The 21,306-nt window shown below is 38.4% G+C and overlaps 1 protein-coding gene and 1 pseudogene across 1 annotated transcript; one reads left to right on the top strand and one right to left on the bottom strand.

Moving 5' to 3' along the window:
* Positions 1–2,157: 2,157 nt before the first annotated feature.
* On the top strand, positions 2,158–8,989 carry LOC107565963 (NACHT, LRR and PYD domains-containing protein 3-like). Its single transcript, XM_016251310.1, has 8 exons — positions 2,158–2,218; positions 2,538–2,595; positions 2,742–2,946; positions 3,395–5,153; positions 6,421–6,594; positions 6,759–6,932; positions 8,030–8,203; positions 8,812–8,989. Exons 3-8 carry the CDS (start codon positions 2,742–2,744, stop codon positions 8,987–8,989), a joined length of 2,664 nt encoding a protein of 887 aa, XP_016106796.1. The 5' UTR covers positions 2,158–2,218; positions 2,538–2,595.
* Positions 8,990–15,199: 6,210 nt separating this feature from the next.
* The window catches only part of LOC107565966 (uncharacterized), a 12,744-nt pseudogene continuing 6,637 nt past the window's right edge, over positions 15,200–21,306 (bottom strand).

Raw genomic sequence — 21,306 nt, 5'->3', positions numbered from 1 at the left:
ACTGCGTCCTCTATGGGGAACGCCTCGTCGTGACCCGTGTCTGAAGCATACATTCAAAAAACACCAACTCGTTGGCCGGCGACAGCCATGACGTCACTACCGGTGCGACTATAGTATAAATAGGCGCCGGGAGCACACATCATCCTCTTCTTCATCTTCATTGACTGTTTTGTTTGAAGCGTGCATTTCTGTGGTAAGAGCGATCTCTATTCATCTCATTATGGCGAGCACTAGCAAAGCGTTTAAGGATGTGTGCATCCGTGTTGACGTTGTTTAACATCTGATGACACACACGATCTATGCGTTATTTGTTTGGGTGAAGAGCACGCACGCGATGTCTCCGAGGGGGCAATCGGCGTGCACAAGCTCTGCTCTCGTTTGTCTCTCTTTTCGAGGAAAGACGGGCAGCCATCTGCTTCCCACTGCTGAGGCACGGAGGAGAATGAGCTCATGGGGATCGCAGGTGGATCTAGCTGATGAGTTTGAAGAGGGGTTTCCCTCTTGCGATCGTCGGCACTGGACGAGAGTGAGCCGCTGGAGAATGATGTTATTTCATTAACATTGTCTGATCCAGGGGCCAGTGCTCTGCTGGGGTCAGCCAAGGAAGAGCAAGAGATGTCTGAGGAGGGCAAAGAAGCTGAGGCTGAGCCTGCCCAATCCTCCTGCCCTGCGTATGATGAGCTTTTGAAAGTTATGGATCGCGCCACGGCGGGCGAAGAAAGTGACGTCGCGAGGTCATCTCAATGAACGTTAATTTTTCTGGCCATAACCCTCCAGCTCAGGTGAGCCTTCCTTTCTTCCTGTTTTCCATACAGAGATTGAGAAGGAATTGAAGAGGTCGTTTTTTCCTCACGCATCCATCGATTCCAGTATATGAGCTATGCCAACATCGAGGCGATGCGCGGTTATGAGAAGATGCCCCTATAGAGAGATCCTTCGGGGGTCTTACATCTGCCCTTATCTTCCCCTTCCTAATTCCCCTGTAACCCCCATCTCTCCACCTGACCGAGGTTAGGTGGGAATCTCCTGCATTATAGTCTCATATGCTGGACCTATGATGTTTGGTTGGTTCTATGACCATCTTACTAATGAAGGGTAGGTCCTCTGTGAGCACCCCCTCTGCTGGATTCAGAAACCGGGTGCTCGACTTGCAGTGTTTCTCTCTCTCGTCGATATACAGGTGCATCTCAATAAATTAGAATGTCGTGGAAAAGTTCATTTATTTCAGTAATTCAACTCAAATTGTGAAACTGGTGTATTAAATAAATTCAATGCACACAGACTGAAGTAGTATTACTAGTAACAACTATGATTAGAGAGCTCTCTAATTCAATTATTACTAACGATTCCAATTTAGAGAGCTCTACAAATGATTTTTTATTTGTCTCCATTGACTTCCATTCATTTTTAATTACAGAGCTCTACAACTGAATTTTTACTAAAAACATATTGTTCAGTCAAACAGTTTTTAATGATGAATAGCAGTGCTGAGGCTGTAATGATGTGTTAATTATTATTATATTATAAAATTATTATGCTTTACAGAGAAGAAATATAGATCGTATATGTACTGTAAGTTATTTTTTAAAGGTGAATTCAGACCAGCGATATGCATATTTACTTAGTGGTTGTAACATTTTTGTTTGGCATTGCAAGGGATTTACTCACATTATTCACTCACAAAATAATGCTGAGGCTAGGTCCTGTTACATAGTCATTTGAGCTAGGAGTGTGATAATATCGTAATTGTTGTTTTAATGCCAGCTGACATTGATCAGGTCACTCACATTGCAAAAAAAAGTCAAAAAGCATTTACTGCATGATGAAGCCTATATTTAATTTTAGGAGCTCTGTATGTTGTCATTTCAAGAAAAGAAAAAATCCTTGAGACAGATGACTGTACTATATAGGAACCCTACTAAGTAAAATTATATTATTTAATCAAATCATTATTTTATGTGTTTGTATTTATTTATTTGGTAGGCAGTCATGTAATAGGCATGGTTAGCCCAAAATGTATGCAAGAAAACCCCCTTCAATTCCAGGTCCTGCTTACTTTACATTTAGTCTAAAATACTGTAATGCTGTCATCCTAAGGAGATTCTCATTGTCTGTGACACATAAACACTGCTGACCGTAGTGGGGTGTCTTTGAAGAGTGACCAGTCAAGGAATCCTGACATTAATTTCAAAGAGAGAAACTCTTTTGCTGAAAAGAGGTTAGTATCACGGTTTAACAGGTCTAGCAGGTTTTGAACTGGCTTAACTTAAACCAAATGTGATGATTATCTGAATTGTGCAATGAAAAGTACTATGTAAAGTGGTTACACGTCAAATAATCACTTAATAATTGACTGACAGAAATCTGAATTTACATTGTATGTTAATGCCAGGTGTAAAGCATGTATGTAGTCTACAGAATATATTATAGGTAAATGTATACAGGGCAACTGTAAAGACAGTACATAGTAGAAAATTAAATGAAAAGTTGTTAACATGCAGTGTAAATATTGATAAACTCTTTCTGATGAACTACAGTGACAGCCATGATGTGCCTCACTCCTCAAGTAAAAAACTCAAGAATGCAGTCTTTAAGGTGTGTATTTGTCGGTTTTATGGTGGTTACTTGTCTGCTTTTATTGAGGTTATTGTGTGTGGGTGTAGACACATTTGAGTCATTAACACAACCACGTTTTAACTCATGTGATTCATGTGATGATGTTCCTTAAACACTGATTTCAGATGCTTAAGCGCACAGTAATTTCTCTGATTAAAAATGAACTAAAGAAGTTTAAGAAAATGCTGAGCCCAGATTACCCAGCATGCTCTGTGAGAGAGGAAGAGGATGATGAAGATCAGACCGATGTCAGAGATGCGGCTCTGAAGATCACACTGCACGTCCTGAGGAAGATGAACCAGACAGACCTCGCCAACTCATTACAGACCAGTAAGAGCTCTGGGCCGTATAATAAGTGTATCTGTTTTACCTTAAAGAGTGCATGAAATCCTATTCTAAACCCATTTTTCTAAACCAACTTCTGTGATATGACAAAACATTTTCTCAGTTGCCTTTCAGGCTTGATAGATCTCGTTGAATGTGCATTTTAATCTATTTGCATTGATAACATGCTTTAACACAACCAAAATTACAAGGGTTCATATAAGAATGTCTTTAGTAAATCGGCATTCCTGTACCTCAAATTGTACATCAAGACACTAACAATAGAAAGGTCATGGATTAAATTTGTCGGGAATGAATGAACTGATATAATATGCACAATTGAATTCAATGTTAGTCACTTGGATAAAATGCTTAAATGTAAATTAAAAAGATGATTTTAATGTACATGATGCTTTAATTGCCAAACATGACTGAATGCCCTTCTGTCTACCAGAACTGACCCCCATGAGTCATCACATACTAAAATCCAGTCTGAGGGCGAAATTTTGCAAAATTCATGAAGGAATTTCACTGCAAGGAAAAACAACTCTTCTGCATGAGATCTACACAGAGCTCTACATCACAGAAGGAGGGAGGGGAGAGATGAGTTTTCAACATGAGGTGAGACAGATTGAGACAACATCCTGGACACCAGAGACACCGGAAGCACCAATCAAATGCAATGACATTTTTAAAGCCTTACCTGGACAAAACAAGCGCATCAGATCTGTACTGACTAAAGGAGTTGCTGGAATTGGAAAAACAATCGTTGTGCAGAAGTTCATTCTGGACTGGGCTGAAGGAAAAGACAATCAGAATGTCCACTTCATATTTCCACTTCCTTTCAGGGAGCTCAATTTGATGAAGGAGAAAAATATTAGTCTGATGGAGCTTCTCCGTCAGTTTTTCACAGAGCTAAGATTACCAAATTGTGATGACTATAAAATCATATTCATATTTGATGGTCTGGATGAGTGTCGATTTCCTCTAGATTTCCAGAACAATGATATCTTATGTGATGTAACAGAGTCAGCCTCAGTGGATGTTCTCCTGACGAACCTCATTAAGGGCAATCTGCTTCCATCTGCTCTCCTCTGGATCACCTCTCGACCAGCAGCAGCCAATCAGATCCCTGCCGAGTGTGTCGACAAGGTTACAGAAGTACGAGGTTTCAATGACCCTCAGAAGGACGAGTATTTCAGGAAGAGAATCAGTGACCAGAGTCTGGCCAATAGAATCATCACACATGTCAAATCATCAAGGAGCCTCTACATTATGTGCCACATCCCAGTCTTCTGCTGGATTTCAGCCAATGTTTTAGAGAGAATGTTGAGTGAAGCAGAGAGTGCAGAGATCCCCAAGACTCTCACTCAAATGTTCACACACTTTCTAATCTATCAGATCAAACAAAGAAGCCAGAAATACCAAGAAAACGTTGATATAGATCTTCAGCAGACAACAGAGAATGTATTTTCCCTGGGAAAACTTGCTTTTCAACAGCTAGAAAAAGGCAACCTGATCTTCTATGAGGCAGACCTCAGAGAGTGTGGTATTGATGTCAGAGAAGTGTCAGTGTATTCAGGACTGTGTACCCAGATCTTCAGAGAGGAGTTTGGACTGTACCTGGGGAAGGTGTACAGCTTTGTACATCTCAGCTTTCAGGAGTTTCTTGCTGCTCTATTCAAGTTTCTTTCCTTAATCCTAAAACCTACCAAGCATTTTAAACTATTTAGCTCCACAATGACTGATTTGCTAAAAAGAGAAGTGGACAGAGCCTTGCAGAGTGACAATGGACACCTGGACCTTTACGTTCGATTCCTTCTGGGCCTCTCATTGGAGTCAAATCAACGTCTCTTACAAGGCCTACTGACACATACAGGGAATGTATGCCTAATAAACAAACAAAAAATCATTAAATATCTCAAGGAGAAAATCAAGGATAATCCCTCTCCAGAGAAATCCATCAATCTGTTCCACTGTCTGAATGAACTGAATGATCATTCCCTAGTGCAGGAAGTCCAAGCATACCTGAAGGAAACAGGTCCCAGTGGTCTCTCTGGAGTGAAACTCTCTCCTGCTCAGTGGTCGGCTCTGGGGTTTGTGTTGCTGAACTCAGAAAATGAGCTGGATGAGTTTAAGCTGAGTAAATATGATCAATCAGAAGAATGTCTTCTGAGACTGCTGCCAGTGGTAAAAGCTTCTAGAAAAGCGGAGTGAGTATGTGTACACTATATCTGTAAAAAAAAAGATATATATATTCTTTGTATTCATGATGGGTTCATATGTTATGCAAAAACTTTTATACCATTTAAAAAAAAACTACTGACACATACAGGGAATGTATGCCTAATAAACAAACAAAAAATCATTAAATATCTCAAGGAGAAAATCAAGGATAATCCCTCTCCAGAGAAATCCATCAATCTGTTCCACTGTCTGAATGAACTGAATGATCATTCCCTAGTGCAGGAAGTCCAAGCATACCTGAAGGAAACAGGTCCCAGTGGTCTCTCTGGAGTGAAACTCTCTCCTGCTCAGTGGTCGGCTCTGGGGTTTGTGTTGCTGAACTCAGAAAATGAGCTGGATGAGTTTAAGCTGAGTAAATATGATCAATCAGAAGAATGTCTTCTGAGACTGCTGCCAGTGGTAAAAGCTTCTAGAAAAGCGGAGTGAGTATGTGTACAGTATATCTGTAAAAAAAAAAGATATATATATTCTTTGTATTCATGATGGGTTCATATGTTATGCAAAAACTTTTATACCATTTTAAAAAAAGCCTACAATTATTGATGTGGTGTAAATATTTAATTCAGTCACACTTACTGTAAGTTTGGGGACAAATTCTCACTATTAACTAACTATTAATTAAAATGTTTGCCTCAGTAAACTCCTAATTTGATGCTTAGTAATAGTTAGTAAGGCTTAAGTTCAGGTATGGGGTAGAGATTAAGGGAACTAAAATATGCTCATGCAGAATAAGGCATTAAAATGTGTTTTATAAGTGCTAAGTGCAGGATAGTTGTATGATCTTGACATTTTTTTACCCCGTCAAATTAATTTTAATTCATAAATTTAAAAACATGCTAAAGTGACTGAGTGTATGAATTGCATTTTTAAAGTATTAATGTATGTAATGTATTGAATAATGTATTTATTGCATTTGAATATGTTAATAGGATAAATAAACAGGACAACAAAGCCATGTAAACCTGTAAACCAAAGGTGCAGGAAGATTGTAGGATAACTAGGTGCAACTGGGAAAGGAATAGGGAAGTTAAAGTGGATGATAAAGGGAAGAAAAATTAATGAGTGTGATGAGATGCAGTAACAGATTTGATGAAAGAGATTGTACTCCTTATTGACATACAAACTAAACTGAACATTGACACAGCCTTCCTGAGATGAAACCCAGCATACTGTAAGATAGCACATTATTAAGATTGTTGATCAAATTAAACATTTCCATTATTTCTCTCCCAGGCTGTGTGATTCTAATCTGACTGAGAAGAGCTGTTCAGCACTGGCCTCAGTCATTAGCTCAAACTCCTCAAGTCTGGCTGACTTGGACATGAGCAACAACAACCTGCAGGATTCAGGAGTGAAGCTGCTCTGTGCTGGACTGAAGAATCCACAATGTAAACTGGAGACATTACAGTATGCTGTCTTACATTTTGTAGTGATGAGTATTTTGAACATGTATCTCCACCCAAAATATCTAGTTTTATTTCTGCTGAATGGGACATTCTGGAGAGGTACATAAGAGCAAAACAACATTATAATTTAGTTAGGAAGAGTGTTAAGAGTCATTTTCTTTGCAGGTTGTCAAACTGCCGTATTACAGTGGATGGTTGTGCTGCTTTGGCTTCAGCTCTGAGAACAAATCTCTCACACTTGAGAAAACTGAATCTCAGTGACAATACACTTGGAGACCCAGGAGTAAACCTGCTGTCTGGTCTCCTGGAGGATCCACAATCCAAACTGGGCAAACTATAGTGAGTGCCATTACCATATGGACTATTAGTCTCTATCAGCAGTGTTGGGGAAAGTTACTTTTAAAAGTAATGCATTACAATATTGCATTACTCCATAAAAAAGTAACTAATTACGTTACTTGGTTACTTTTTATGGAAGGTAATGTGTTACATTACTTCTGCGCTACTTTTTAAATCTGGACAGGGCTTGCTTGTTTGCTTTTAAAATAATAATATTTTTGGCAAATATAAAAGCCTTTTCACACCAAAAGTGAAATGAATAAGCCTCAGGCTGAAGGGAAAGTACATTTACGTCCGTACAGTAGAATGCAGAAGAAGAAATTTCAACACACTTCAGCAGTAATCAAAGACACACAAATGTTTGTCTAGAGTAATTTTTGCTTATTAGTACGGTTGAACTGGATCATCGAAGCTCAGAAGCAAAGACATTGGTTAATAGAATGGGATTAAATACATAAAGGATATTTGTGTTGTTTAACATGTAATTATTGCAGGTTTGCGTTATATTCTGAGTTGCATTATTTTTATTCATTTTGAGGAATACTGAATCTGTGTGTGTGTGAGTGTGTGTGTGAGATGAATTAATGCATATTCATATTTATTTTAGAACTACAGTAACATCTGATTTCTCTCAACATGGGGACAGGAGAGCTGTCAATCAATAAATTGAAAAAAAAGTAACTCAGATATTCTCTTGTAAATTAAAAAGTAATGCGTTACTTTACTAGTTACTTGAAAAAAGTAATCTGATTACGTAACTCGCGTTACTTGTATGTCAGTATGAAATTAATGCTTAGATGCCTTTAGATTTCACTTCAAAAATATCTAATCATCCCAAGAAGATACATTTACCTGAGAATAAAAATGTATACATGTATGTTTTTGCGAAACACATTTTTGCTGTTTGCAAAATGTATATTGATGTAAGGTTATTTTAACATTTTATTCTAATAAAAAATGATGCGTCTTATTTAATTATCATAGAAACTCAACAAAAAATATTATTCATTACATTTTGTTAATCTTCATCTATCAAATAATGTTTTGTTTTTGTTGACCTAAAAATATTAATCGTTTTTATATCTGTCTTTTTGCAGCCTTAATAACTGCAGTATTGGAGAGGAAGGTTTTGCTGCTTTGGCTTCAGCTCTAACATCAAACCCCTCACACCTTAGAGAACTAAACCTGGGTATGAACAAACCAGAAAATTCAGGAGTAAAGATGCTCTCTCATCTACTGGAAAATCAAAACTGCAAACTAGAGAAACTACAGTAAGTTTTTGATATTCACAATTTGTCTTTCTGTAATTGTTAAAGGGGATATCTAATGCTATTTCATGCATTCTGACTTATTTATATTGCCAAAGAGTTTGAGTCTCAAGCTAAACATGACCAGTCTCAAAAAATGAGCCGAACGTGTGTTAGAGTATTTCTGTGCCAAATACACTCCTTCAGGGTTCCTATAATTTTTGGAAAGTTTTTTCAAATATGTCCCTGTATGACATCATAAAGGGCGGAATTCCTTTTATGGGCACTTCTCCAGGAAGAGCATGTGCACACATCAACCAAAGTGGGAGTAATAGCACACCCATCAACATGCTTCATTCAGGTTATGGAAGTCGTCGGCAGTGCTGCACAGAATTTGCTCGAGAAGGATTTGTCATTTTGATTTTGACTGCAAAATTAACTACGTCACCAAAGAAGTGTGTTTTTATGTCTTTGTCCTTTAGCAATTGATGCACAAGCATTGCTGGTTATAGACTGTTCAAGTGGGAGCCCAGTATAAAATGTGTTCAGACAAAAATGTAAAATGTTAATTTAGGGTACAAGTACAGCATTTGACACATCATGCTTGTAGGTGAAATGTTTTATCTTTTCAGGTTGTTTAAGAGCAGCATTAGAGAAGAAGGATTTGCTCTTCTGATATCAGCTCTGAGATCAAACCCCTCACACCTGAGAGAACTAGATCTGAGTGGAAATGAACCAGGAGATTCAGGAGTGAAGGTGCTCTCTGATCTACTGAAGGATCCACACTGTAAACTGAAGACACTACAGTGAGTATAACAGTTATAGAAAAGAGTAAAACTACAGTTAGATTGCATAAAAGTAGGGTGAGTATACTTTTATGAAATCAAATCAAATATCATCTACCATGTTTCTTATGAATATTGTTGGCTCTGTAGAGAATTGCTTGTGTTTCTCTTTTAAAGGGGTCATATGATGTTGCTAAAAAGAACATTATTTTGTATATTTGGTGTAATGAAATGTGTTTATGCGGTTTAAGGTTAAAAAAAACACATTATTTTCCACATACTGTACATTATTGTTTCTCCTCTATGCCCCGCCTTTCTGAAACGCGTCAATTTTTACAAAGCTCATCGGTCTGAAAAGCGAGGTGTGCTCTGATTGGCCAGCTATCCAGTGCATTGTGATTGGCCGAATACCTCAAGCGTGTGACGGAAATGTTACGCCCCTTACCATATTATGATGCAGTGTCCTGGCCGGAGAGATTTAGAAGGCCAAACAAAGTAGTTTCGCTTTCACAACGAAACACACAGCGTCACACACGGCGGCCTACAGTGAGCGGCGGCCGGGGGCTAGAGTGAGGAGAGGCGGCGGCCAACGGATTCGACGAAGGAGTTGCTGACAGGCTTCCTGCAACCACATGTGATGACTCCGGGCTGGACTCCGCTTTGTCCATGGTGAAAGCCGATCCGGCGACCCACAGAGCGAAGTTTATGTATTTCCTCAGCGACCAGCACGGATCAGCTCCAGGCATGACGAAGCGGATATCGTCCTCTTTTGGAAGGCCTAACAAACTAGTTTCACTTTCACAACGAAGCATACACATAATTTTAAATCAAAGAGTTTTTTATTGATTTCATATTGTATATTACATTTTATATTTTACATTACAATTGTCTAGTATTTAACTGGCTCACATGTTAACTTGCTTTTATAGTTAAACTTGGTTTCAATTGGTGGTTGGTGTTTTGAATAAATGGTTGAAGAAAAAACTTCAAAATGTTATTTATGTGTATATGTGCTATCTTTAACTCTATATTGCATATATTTAATACAGGTAGATTCAAATTAAATTGAACATACATTTTAGCTGTGAAATAATAGAATAATAATAGAATTTAAGTAATTGTCATGAAACCTGGGTGTCATTTTAGTAAAGCTGTAATATGCAGTACTGACACCATCAAATTATGGTAAATATGGGACATTTACAGCTGAGTGTTCTACAGTGTAATCTCATTAACAAAGCAATGTCAAACATGACAATAGATGCACAACACTGGTAGTTCTCACTCACACACATCTGTGTGGTTCTCTATGCATGGAAACATGTCACAATGAACACTGCCGGAACATTCAGATACAGTTCATTAATTTGATTCAGCTGTTTTTCAGCTAGTACATCTTGATTACTGATGAACAATAACAACAAACGTATGGGAATTATGCGCAAACTAATGCCATTGTACTGCTGGGTAAGTAGCCCACCTGACTTGACCAAGTATCAATCTTCATAATTAACTGAATTTCAAAAATAAATATCCATGTCATATTTCATGTTAAAAAATAAAGAAATTAAATTTGTGTCTATTCTAGGATCTTTTGGACATGTTTATTACTGTAACACACATGTGAACATTATGCTATACAGATATTTTTTTTAGCTTAGCCATAATTCCTGATAACAAGTACTAGAAAGACGTTTAAATACCTTACAATATAATATTTCGAATAATATGTTAATACGAAATCAAAAGGTACTGAGAATGACTTTTACGGATGCAAAACAAAATCTTCATGGTCCTAAACACAGACCTCCTTTTCTTCATACTTTAGTTATTTTGTTTTCAGGGTGAAATATGAGTTATGTTTTTATTTATTTATTTTATTATTATTATTATTTATTTTTTTTGTCTGAGATTAACCTTAGTGCTTGGTATCACATACCGAACCTCCGTTTCAACTACTCACTTTGCAGACTGAAAGTGAAGATTCAGACTACTACGCACTACTTGCAGGCCGCTTTATGACCACATCACCCAAGCTAAAGCACGTATTTGGCGTCCCCCTTGGTTTTCTGAGGAAACAGGGACATATGCGGCAGGAGCATATGTCTGTGTGCTCCCTGTGGTGCTCCAACAGATGGTGGAGTTTTTGGAACAATATGGTAAGAAGAGCATAAGTGTTTTTGAAAGTGTTCTTCTTAGAGTAGCTATACTTGGAATTGTCAAATATATGCTGGGATTATTTGTTCCATTTGCATTTGTGTGTGTGTGCATGTGTTTGTGTGTGTGTGTGTATTTACGTCTCCATCAGAGTAAATTATTCCGTGCCAGTTGATCAGAGGCACGGTGCAATGAGTTGAAGAAAAGTTTGAATGGTGGCCTCTCTGCTGATTCTCTTCCTGCCTTATGGACTCATCCCATGGTGGAGTGCCAAATGGCTCCTGAGAGTCTATTCAAGTATGTTCACACTCCAGAATATTTATGTTATGAAGGTTTCTGCCTACACCTCCAAAACTCCAAATGTCTTTTTGTGTTCTTTACTCTATCATGCAGAAACCAAAGGAAAGGTTTTGGACCTTAAGCGTGCGAAGAAAGTCCTGGACAGTTTTGCACCGGAAATCTTCAATGTCCTGTGCTTGCTTATTCACTTCCTGTCTCGTGTAGCTGCTCAAAGTCATGCCAACCATATTACTTCAGAAGTCTTGTCTGAAGTTTTTGGACCCTGTGTCTTTCATTGAGTATTTGTGTGTGTTTATACTACGGGGGAATACCTATAAACTAAATTGATCTTTTAAATTATTAAAAGAATATAATCAGTAATTATACTCACTTGAGACAGGATACGGATTGTAAAGTTGTACTCCTTTTAACTTACCTTCGGATGTTTAGTCATGTTTATTTTGTGCTGAAACTGGTATTAATGTGGAGGAGATGATCAGTTCACGTGCGCCTCGCACTGCTGCGTCTGTTGAACGGAGGCGCTACAGCGATCTGTCACTCCACATTAAACAGCGCCAAAACATAATTTATTGTTTAAATACTGCAATACAATGGATAGAATTTGAAATCTGAGACTTTGTTTCATATTAAAAGTACCAAAGCACAATGCTTATTGCGATATATTGGATGGGAGGTGCCCTTCAATGTTCCACCCATTAACTGAAAACAGGCTAGACTAATCGATTCTTGGGATTTAAGAATCAATATCATTCCGTAAAAATGAGAATCGATTAAAATCGAGATATCAATATTTTTTACCCAGCCCTAGTTACTGCACATAAAAACAAACACTTTACAGCTGAAGGTAAAGGAAAAAGTGAGTCCTGAGAACAGAACGACTGCAGAGATTGATGTTGAACTGTCTGACAGCGACACGGAGCAGAAACAGCAGGAAACGCTGATGAGCCACAGCACAGAAGATCACGGCATGCCCAGTGACTGCGAATCTAACAACGGTCAGTGCCGACTGAAACATCACATCTGTGAATGAAATGCAGCTCCTATGAGGGCTGGACTTTGAGGTCAGGAGTTCACGAATTAGAATTTTGCTCAACTGATGACTTTTTAAAAACTAAAATTGCATATTTGTCAGGAAAATTGAAGACTGTCATTGAACGTCATTTCATTTTAGAGAGAAGGTAGACATACACCATATATAGTGTTAGATGTAAATATTTTTCACTCTAAAATAGTAATACTTTGATATCATCGACAAAATAATTGCAAATATGTTGTAAATATTCAATATCGCCCAGCCCTACTTCTTTGGATCCGTCCTGAAACTGTATTTACTGCAGCACATCTGCGAACACATCCTGAGCTCATCGCTCGATACCTGATTAAGTTCATATTCCCAGAGGATGTGCTGGTGTGCAGTAACGTGTACAGCGCGGCATTCAGGCCCTCGACCACGGCAGGATGTACCTGATGGCCTCAGTCTGCTTTGGTCAGCGGAGAACCGCTGGGCAAGTTCTCCACCGTGTCGCCGACAGGCCGGCCTGGGACATGGGGGCGTTCAAAGATCGTGTCTTGTCCGTCTCGCGCATGTCAACCAGTCACAGCCAGAATGGCGCTCCAGGACCACCATAGTGGACATCGCATGACCCAGAGACCGCGCTGTAACCTTCATTGCTCGTGGCGCGAGGTCCGCCGCGGTGCGGAGTTCTCTGCGAACTTCCGGGTCGTGACCACCCTCGTGCAAGTCCCTCAGTGCCTTGGCCTTGTGCACTTGCAATCACGCCGTAGCGTGTAAGGCAGCTTCTCCACAGGTCGTATAGGCATCACTGGCCAGTCGAGTACCTACAGACCCGGGAGGGGAGGCCGTAACCCCCTAGCTGCCTCACCATCGAGGGTGGCGAGGGAGGAGGATCCAGCAAATCAGTTTCCGGCAGTAAAAAGGTGCCGTCCACGAACTGTTGAGCTCCTCATGCACCTCCAGGAAGAAAGGCACCGAGGCGGGGTGCTGAGAACCAGCGCGGACCACCCCGAGAACCAATCGTGCAACCTTGAGGGCTCGGGACACGGTGAAAGTCTTCACTCGAGCCCTACCCCCTACGGCGGCCCGGGAAAGCATAGCCATTATTTCTGGATCTGGATACCTATAAACTAAATTGATCTTTTAAATTATTAAAAGAATATAATCAGTAATTATACTCACTTGAGACAGGATACGGATTGTAAAGTTGTACTCCTTTTAACTTACCTTCGGATGTTTAGTCATGTTTATTTTGTGCTGAAACTGGTATTAATGTGGAGGAGATGATCAGTTCACGTGCGCCTCGCACTGCTGCGTCTGTTGAACGGAGGCGCTACAGCGATCTGTCACTCCACATTAAACAGCGCCAAAACATAATTTATTGTTTAAATACTGCAATACAATGGATAGAATTTGAAATCTGAGACTTTGTTTCATATTAAAAGTACCAAAGCACAATGCTTATTGCGATATATTGGATGGGAGGTGCCCTTCAATGTTCCACCCATTAACTGAAAACAGGCTAGACTAATCGATTCTTGGGATTTAAGAATCAATATCATTCCGTAAAAATGAGAATCGATTAAAATCGAGATATCAATATTTTTTACCCAGCCCTAGTTACTGCACATAAAAACAAACACTTTACAGCTGAAGGTAAAGGAAAAAGTGAGTCCTGAGAACAGAACGACTGCAGAGATTGATGTTGAACTGTCTGACAGCGACACGGAGCAGAAACAGCAGGAAACGCTGATGAGCCACAGCACAGAAGATCACGGCATGCCCAGTGACTGCGAATCTAACAACGGTCAGTGCCGACTGAAACATCACATCTGTGAATGAAATGCAGCTCCTATGAGGGCTGGACTTTGAGGTCAGGAGTTCACGAATTAGAATTTTGCTCAACTGATGACTTTTTAAAAACTAAAATTGCATATTTGTCAGGAAAATTGAAGACTGTCATTGAACGTCATTTCATTTTAGAGAGAAGGTAGACATACACCATATATAGTGTTAGATGTAAATATTTTTCACTCTAAAATAGTAATACTTTGATATCATCGACAAAATAATTGCAAATATGTTGTAAATATTCAATATCGCCCAGCCCTACTTCTTTGGATCCGTCCTGAAACTGTATTTACTGCAGCACATCTGCGAACACATCCTGAGCTCATCGCTCGATACCTGATTAAGTTCATATTCCCAGAGGATGTGCTGGTGTGCAGTAACGTGTACAGCGCGGCATTCAGGCCCTCGACCACAACAAGATCTCCGCGGTCCGAGGGGAGATATCTGATCAGCAGCACTGTAGATGGCTAGTTTTTTAAATGGTAGCAGACTGGATACCCGATGGTGGAAAAGAGGTAGGTTTGAATAAGGACTAGTTCTCTGTTCCTGCTCTTCTTCAGAGCACCTGCGGGAGCGTTTCTCCTGGATGAAGCTGGAGGAAGATGGAAGCGACTGGAAGGTTTGCGTTGGCGCTATAAACGGCACTATCCGCAAGTTTCGATATGAGCGCAAGATGGGCATCAAGAGAGGGATACGCTAGTGCTGAATATCTGCTCGATACAGAGGTGAAATCTTCGTTTGGAGAGGTGTTTGTACACAGTGACTGTTTGTGTCAAGAAATGCTGTCAGTAGCGGTTACTGGTTGTTTTTCTAGAATGTGTGATTAGTATTTCATTTCATTTGTGATTTATACTGGTTCTTACTTTGATATTTATTATTCTAAACATGAAATCTGAAAAAAAAAGACTTTAAATTGGCAATATAAAATGTACATAAATATATAGATGTTTAAACAAAAATGGTTAATATATGGATTTATTAAGAACAAAATAATTAATATATTACGTATCCAAAATGTTTCTCTCCAATGAAACTTAGCAGCTATAGAAGAGAGAGAGAGAAAAAAGACCGCCGTTGTCAAAACAGGGACTTGCACTTCAGTTACGAACATTGTATTAGTTTAGATGATTGACTGAAGTGAATAAAACAGATTTAGGTTAACAAGTCATGTTGCACAGAGTACGAGTGTCAGATCCTCCGGAGTATGAACAATCACTTCTTGTGTCACAAACCTGAAATAAAGCACAGTAGCACTGTTTAATCACCTTCAACTATTGAACGAAGGAGAAAACATATTTTGCAGGTGAAATAAGTGCTAGCAGAAAACTAGTAGACACACCTCTGTCAGCAGATGTGATGTTTTTTGTTCTTGAGGTCTTTGGTGACGTTGTTTATCACTCCAAGACACTGTGCCCACGACACACCCCTCACGCCGACGTCAAACTGCGGGTACATCTCAGCTAGAAACTCTGAATGTACACAGGAATTTAAAAAAAAACCCTGTTTTAAAACCATGAACATGTTTACGCCATTTAGTAATGGTAATGTCACACGACTCAAATCTGGGACCAAACTGGGCTGAAAAAATTTGATTCACAAAGTCTCTCAAACGTTTATGCATCAATGCATAAAAAAATCTGAATTTTTAATTAATCAATTATGAAAAAGCATTCACTGGACATACATGTAAGTGCCTTGCTGTGTACAAAATCACTCAATTAAAGCCTTTTGGGGAGCAATGACTACACTTTTTTTGTGCACAAGATCAGAGATCCACCTCAGTCCCAAACGTGTGTACTTGAGACTGTATTTACCTCGAAGGGCTTCTATTTTGTTGGTGTCGAGTTGCTGGATGCCTTTTGCAGGGTTTCCTGTGACCGCACTGCAGGACAGAGTGCTGATGGGGAATAGAGCGTGAAGCACCGGCACTACAGCCTTCTGGGGCTCCACTGCCGTAAACATCTCCTTGTACACAGACAGCGGGATCCACACCTTCCTCAAGGGGCTTCCGATCATTACTGTGTAAAAAAAAATAGGCAATTCACTAATCCATGTCATACAACACTGGTATTTCAACTAAAAATATTAAACATAAAAATGTGAAATACTTGTCACAATAATAATACAATTTATTGAAAATTAAAAACTTGTATATATACATACATATTTTGATACATTAAAGTCAAAAGACAGAGAGGCATACATTATTGTATCACAAAGTTCTGCCTTAAATTTACATATCCAAATTGGAGTCAGTTTATAGTGTGATTTACAAGAAGCAGTTAGTTGGCAGGATTTGTATTTATTATTTAACCTTTTCACAACATGGCAAGATAATGTTAGAATTAGAAGAAATTAGAGTTAGTTTTAGAAATGTAATTACAAATTCCAAGCACATGAATGACTGAGTTGACAAATACACGAGTTGCTGAGTTCTGACGTTGGAGGGGGCTTGTCAATTTGAAACACTGATCTAGAATATAAATAATATATAATATAATCATATGGTGTTTATCAATCAACTTCCAGTTTGCTTTACATTTACTTGTGATATCATGGATGAATAAGTGATAGAAATGAATATTTTTCATCATTTGGAACTTGAGTAATTTGGATTTATTGTTCACAATATAATTTGTTTAGACTACTTGTATGTCGTTTCCAACTTCAATGAGTTTCCTAGGTGCACTTAAAGGCTACATTAGTTCAGGTCTCCAAATGGTGTATGTATTTATATATATAACTTAACTTAAATATTTATAATGAAATAAAATCATTTAGTCCTCTTAAACCCCATCCCAGCACATTTGTTGAGTGCAATGCCTAGATCTCAAAATCCCTTCAACAACTGATGGACAGAGCAAATGCTTCCCTACATTTTTATTTTTTATTTTTCAACTTGCATGTTCGTCACAATATGATAGAAAAGATCTGTCAATACTACAGTTTCATCACTACTTTACCATTTTAGCTGATGGTTATATCAGTAAAGGTAAATCAAAACCTTTGTTAAAAATTTAATATTTTAACATATGTCACCATGACGTCTTAGATTACATTTCTAAGAAGTTGAAAATGTAGCCATGAAACATTTTTAAAAGCTTATTCCTTCATCTCAGACAATCTTAAGACCAAGTATTTACACCATACTGTCCATATCCTACCTTTGTTGTCAACCTGAACTTCAAGTGTGGCCTCTTTATTGTTGGGCATTGTCTCCAGTTCAATTTTCTCCTCGTCCACCTGAGCCAAGGTTTTCTTTCTTTTCTGCTGACGCTTTGAGCCAGTGTTAGCCTGAGAGCCATTCTTCATTACCTGGCACAACTGTGGATCATCTGTAGATGCAGTGCGGATCTCATCTCCATTGGGCTTTTACACGAGTGAAGCAGGATCAGGAGTTTGAGACTGACACTGGGATCTGCTGCTGCGCCCCCTGCAACCGCGTCCTCTGCCCCTGCCTCTGCCTCGTCCACCACCAGGAGGTTTGCCCAACTGAAGGCTGCTGTTGTCAGCCCGCTGAAGGTCTGCCCTGTCCAGCCCTCGTTTCCAGGGAGGGATCCAGCGGGGGTTTCTCTGGACTGGTGGATCAAGCTGCTGGGCCAAAGACCAGGACAGCTGTCTGTCTTCAGCAGGCAGAGACGCCCCTCTCTGAGAGATGTGCGATACATTATTACTAGGGCTGTCAAAATTAACATGTTCATTGTGCGGCTAATTTATTTATTTATTTATTTTCAGTTTAACATGTTAAAATATTTAACACAATTAAAGCAGCATCCATTTTTCTTTTGCGCTTCAATGGACAAAAAGACACAAAATTATGTCAAAATGCATGTTTTAGGCAATGAACACAGTCTTAAGTTAAAAAGTCCTAAATGACCATCAAGAGTTGTTAGAAAACAGGATGCATGTCAGATCAGATGGAAAACTCTTTTCGGCCATATTATACAAGTCTTCTTCAAAGTAATAAAAAAAAACAAAGATCAAGAGAAGAGAAAAGACAATATTAACTGATCACAGATTTTGTGACTTGTACCTGTACTGAGAGTTATGCGTAATGCATAATGAACTGGAAGGAAGTCTATTGTCTACTTTTGTCCTCTTGCCACTCACCAGTCACTTTCTTGAACTATCATGTTTTTTATTTTATTAGTCACACTGAATAATCTTTAAGCTCTTGATCAACTCCAGAATTGGTTTTGGTGAGAGTAAATAAATGTAATCAACAATAAATAGTGATAAATGGTTTATGGACAAACCTTTGGACCATTCTTCAGCTTCGCTGAGCTCCTTTCATACAACGACTTTAAGAGAAGAGAATAATATTTAAAAAAATCTCACATTAAACATGGAAAAACAGCCATTGAGCACATCAGCAAAATAATGATCTTAGGGCTCAACAATAAGATTTTGTTTTCTGCTGGTCAAGTTGGTTTTGTAGTTCAGATCTGAACTTGCACTGGTGACATTTTCACAGTAAACATAATTCAAATGTAATACATTTTTAAACAAAAAAAAATATTTAAAATGTTAAACATTAAGATTTATGCACAAGATAAATTGACAACAAATAACCTTTTTTTCTTTTTTTTTTATAAGAGTTCATACTTGGCAACAATTGTAAAACATTCTAAAAAAAAGTTGTAAAACATTCTAACATGTACGCGGCAAACTGAACAGACAGCATAAATTGGGTAAGTGTCGGTTCTGTCAGCTGGCCCTGGGTCATTCTTATTGTTGAGCCCTGGATCAGTGACTTTAAAGGTCAGTACCTCATTTGACATCTGCCTGTCAATCTTCTGTTCAAGCCTCTGCACTGCTGCATGCAGGAACTGAAGGTCGACAAACAGCAAACAAACCACTGGAATCATCCATCATCCCAAAACAGCTACTATTTTAATTCACTACATTAAACAGGTATATTACTAAGACCTTGATTCTGATCAGACTAGAGGTCGACAGATAGTAGATTTTACCGATACAGATAGCTAGGATGAACCACACTGGCCAAAACGGATTAATCAACCGATAGTTTTTGCGTTGCTAATTACAAAACATAATTTTAGACCTAGCAGTGTGTGCAAGTGTCAGTACTGTATGTGTGTCCGTCTGTAAGAAAGAGACTATGTGCTTTCCGTACATAATAAAACGTAATTTTGTGGCAAAAACATGGAAATAATGTTGTTTTTATCTTACTGTTTACTATATGTATTTGCTTGGTCAGTGTCATTGTGGGTTTTGGTTCTTTTGCTGTTTTAGGTTGTTAGGACCTTTGAAAAAACTGAAATCATTTGGCAAAGTAATATGAACGTAATACTTTAGGTGTTTCCCTGAAAATAATTGCACACCTTAGAACTTCGTCAGCCAATCAGATTCAAGCATTCACCGGCCCTGTAGTATAAATACTGATCATTAAAGTTAGTTCATAGTTCATTACCTAATGTTATCAGAACTTCAAAATTTAAAAATGTATTAGTAGATGTTGAAATTAACACACTCTAACTAGATAGCCATCTTTAAATATCTACACAAAGGTCATAGCATTGAAATAACATACATATGCATCTAGGAGAACTTGCAGGGATCGCACGAGTCACATTCAATTCAAGCGGCAGTCTAAAACGGTTTATTTAATAACCAAACGGGCAAAAGTTCACTTCTAGAATTATCAAAAAAGCGGCATAGATGAGTTTGAAGTTCAGTGTTTAAAAAAACAGAGCAAAATGGAAAGAAAAAGTGTGATCAATATCAGGGCTGTTTCTAGCCATTTTGACGCCACAGACGAAATCCAAATCCCCCCCCCCCTCAATAAAATGTATTACATTTGAATTTGGATACATGTTTAGATATTATCACTGACTACTTTTTGTCTTTGTGTTTTTTTTTTGTGGCTGTTTGAAATGTTGATTTAAAGTGTCCATTATGTCATTATTATTTCAGTCAAATCTATAAAAAAAAAACACCCCAAACTACATAAAAAACTTGATCAGTCAAATAAAAGTAATCAGACTCCAGCTACTTATTCCTTTGTTACTCATTGACGCGTGAACTTTCCCTTTAAATGACGTGACACTCTGCTCTCTTACTGCTTCCATTAAAGAGCAGGTCATATGGGTTTTTGAAAAATATCTCTTTTGCAGTTTATAACGTAGCTACTCTTGAATGAAAACAATCTGCAAAGTTGTTAATCAAAAAAGTGCATGATAAATAAAGATATTGTCTCTCAAAAGAGAGAGTCGATTCTGAATCGCCTTAACGAGTCGTCATATTTTTAAATCTTTTGCCTGTTGCCTTTGCCTTTTGGTATACGTCACATTTGCATAATCTTATAACGTAGCTACTCTTGAATGAAAACAATCTGCAAAGTTGTTAATCAAAAAAGTGCATGATAAATAAAGATATTGTCTCTCAAAAGAGAGAGTCGATTCTGAATCGCCTTAACGAGTCGTCATATTTTTAAATCTTTTGCCTGTTGCCTTTGCCTTTTGGTATACGTCACATTTGCATAATCCCCACTATAGTTAAGACAGAGCGTCTTTTGTCTGTCATCCTTCAAAGATTACAGTAGACATATTTTGGTTTACAAACTGTATGGTTTCATCAGTTAGCCACGTTAGCACTCGGCTAACATATCCACCATTATTGTTTTAAGTGTTCACAGTTTAGCAGCTAAACTTTAACTGTGGGCACAATTCGCTTGCATAAGTGTTTTTTGTATTTTATGTTATTATTTTAAGAACGGATTGGAGCACTATATTACTGTTTTATGTAAAGGTGCTTTGTCAACGGTAGCACTCGCTAACTTGCTCAAGGACTCCTCTCTGTGCCAATCACAACAGGCTTGGCCAGCTGACCAATCAGAGCAGAGTAGGCTTATGGAAGGGAGGGGTTTGCTCCGAACTTGCTTGGAACGAATCATTTCGAAATCATTAGCAAATGACTCTAATATTAAATGTATATTCTGAGAAAATTACAATGTTTTCTGACCTTAGATGCATTTAAACCTGTTGTAGGGGACTCCA

Source organism: Sinocyclocheilus grahami, unplaced genomic scaffold, assembly GCF_001515645.1.
Source record: "Sinocyclocheilus grahami isolate Dianchi unplaced genomic scaffold, SAMN03320097.WGS_v1.1 scaffold1037.1, whole genome shotgun sequence".
Lineage (NCBI taxonomy): Eukaryota > Metazoa > Chordata > Actinopteri > Cypriniformes > Cyprinidae > Sinocyclocheilus > Sinocyclocheilus grahami.
This window is presented reverse-complemented; position numbering and strand designations above follow the sequence as displayed.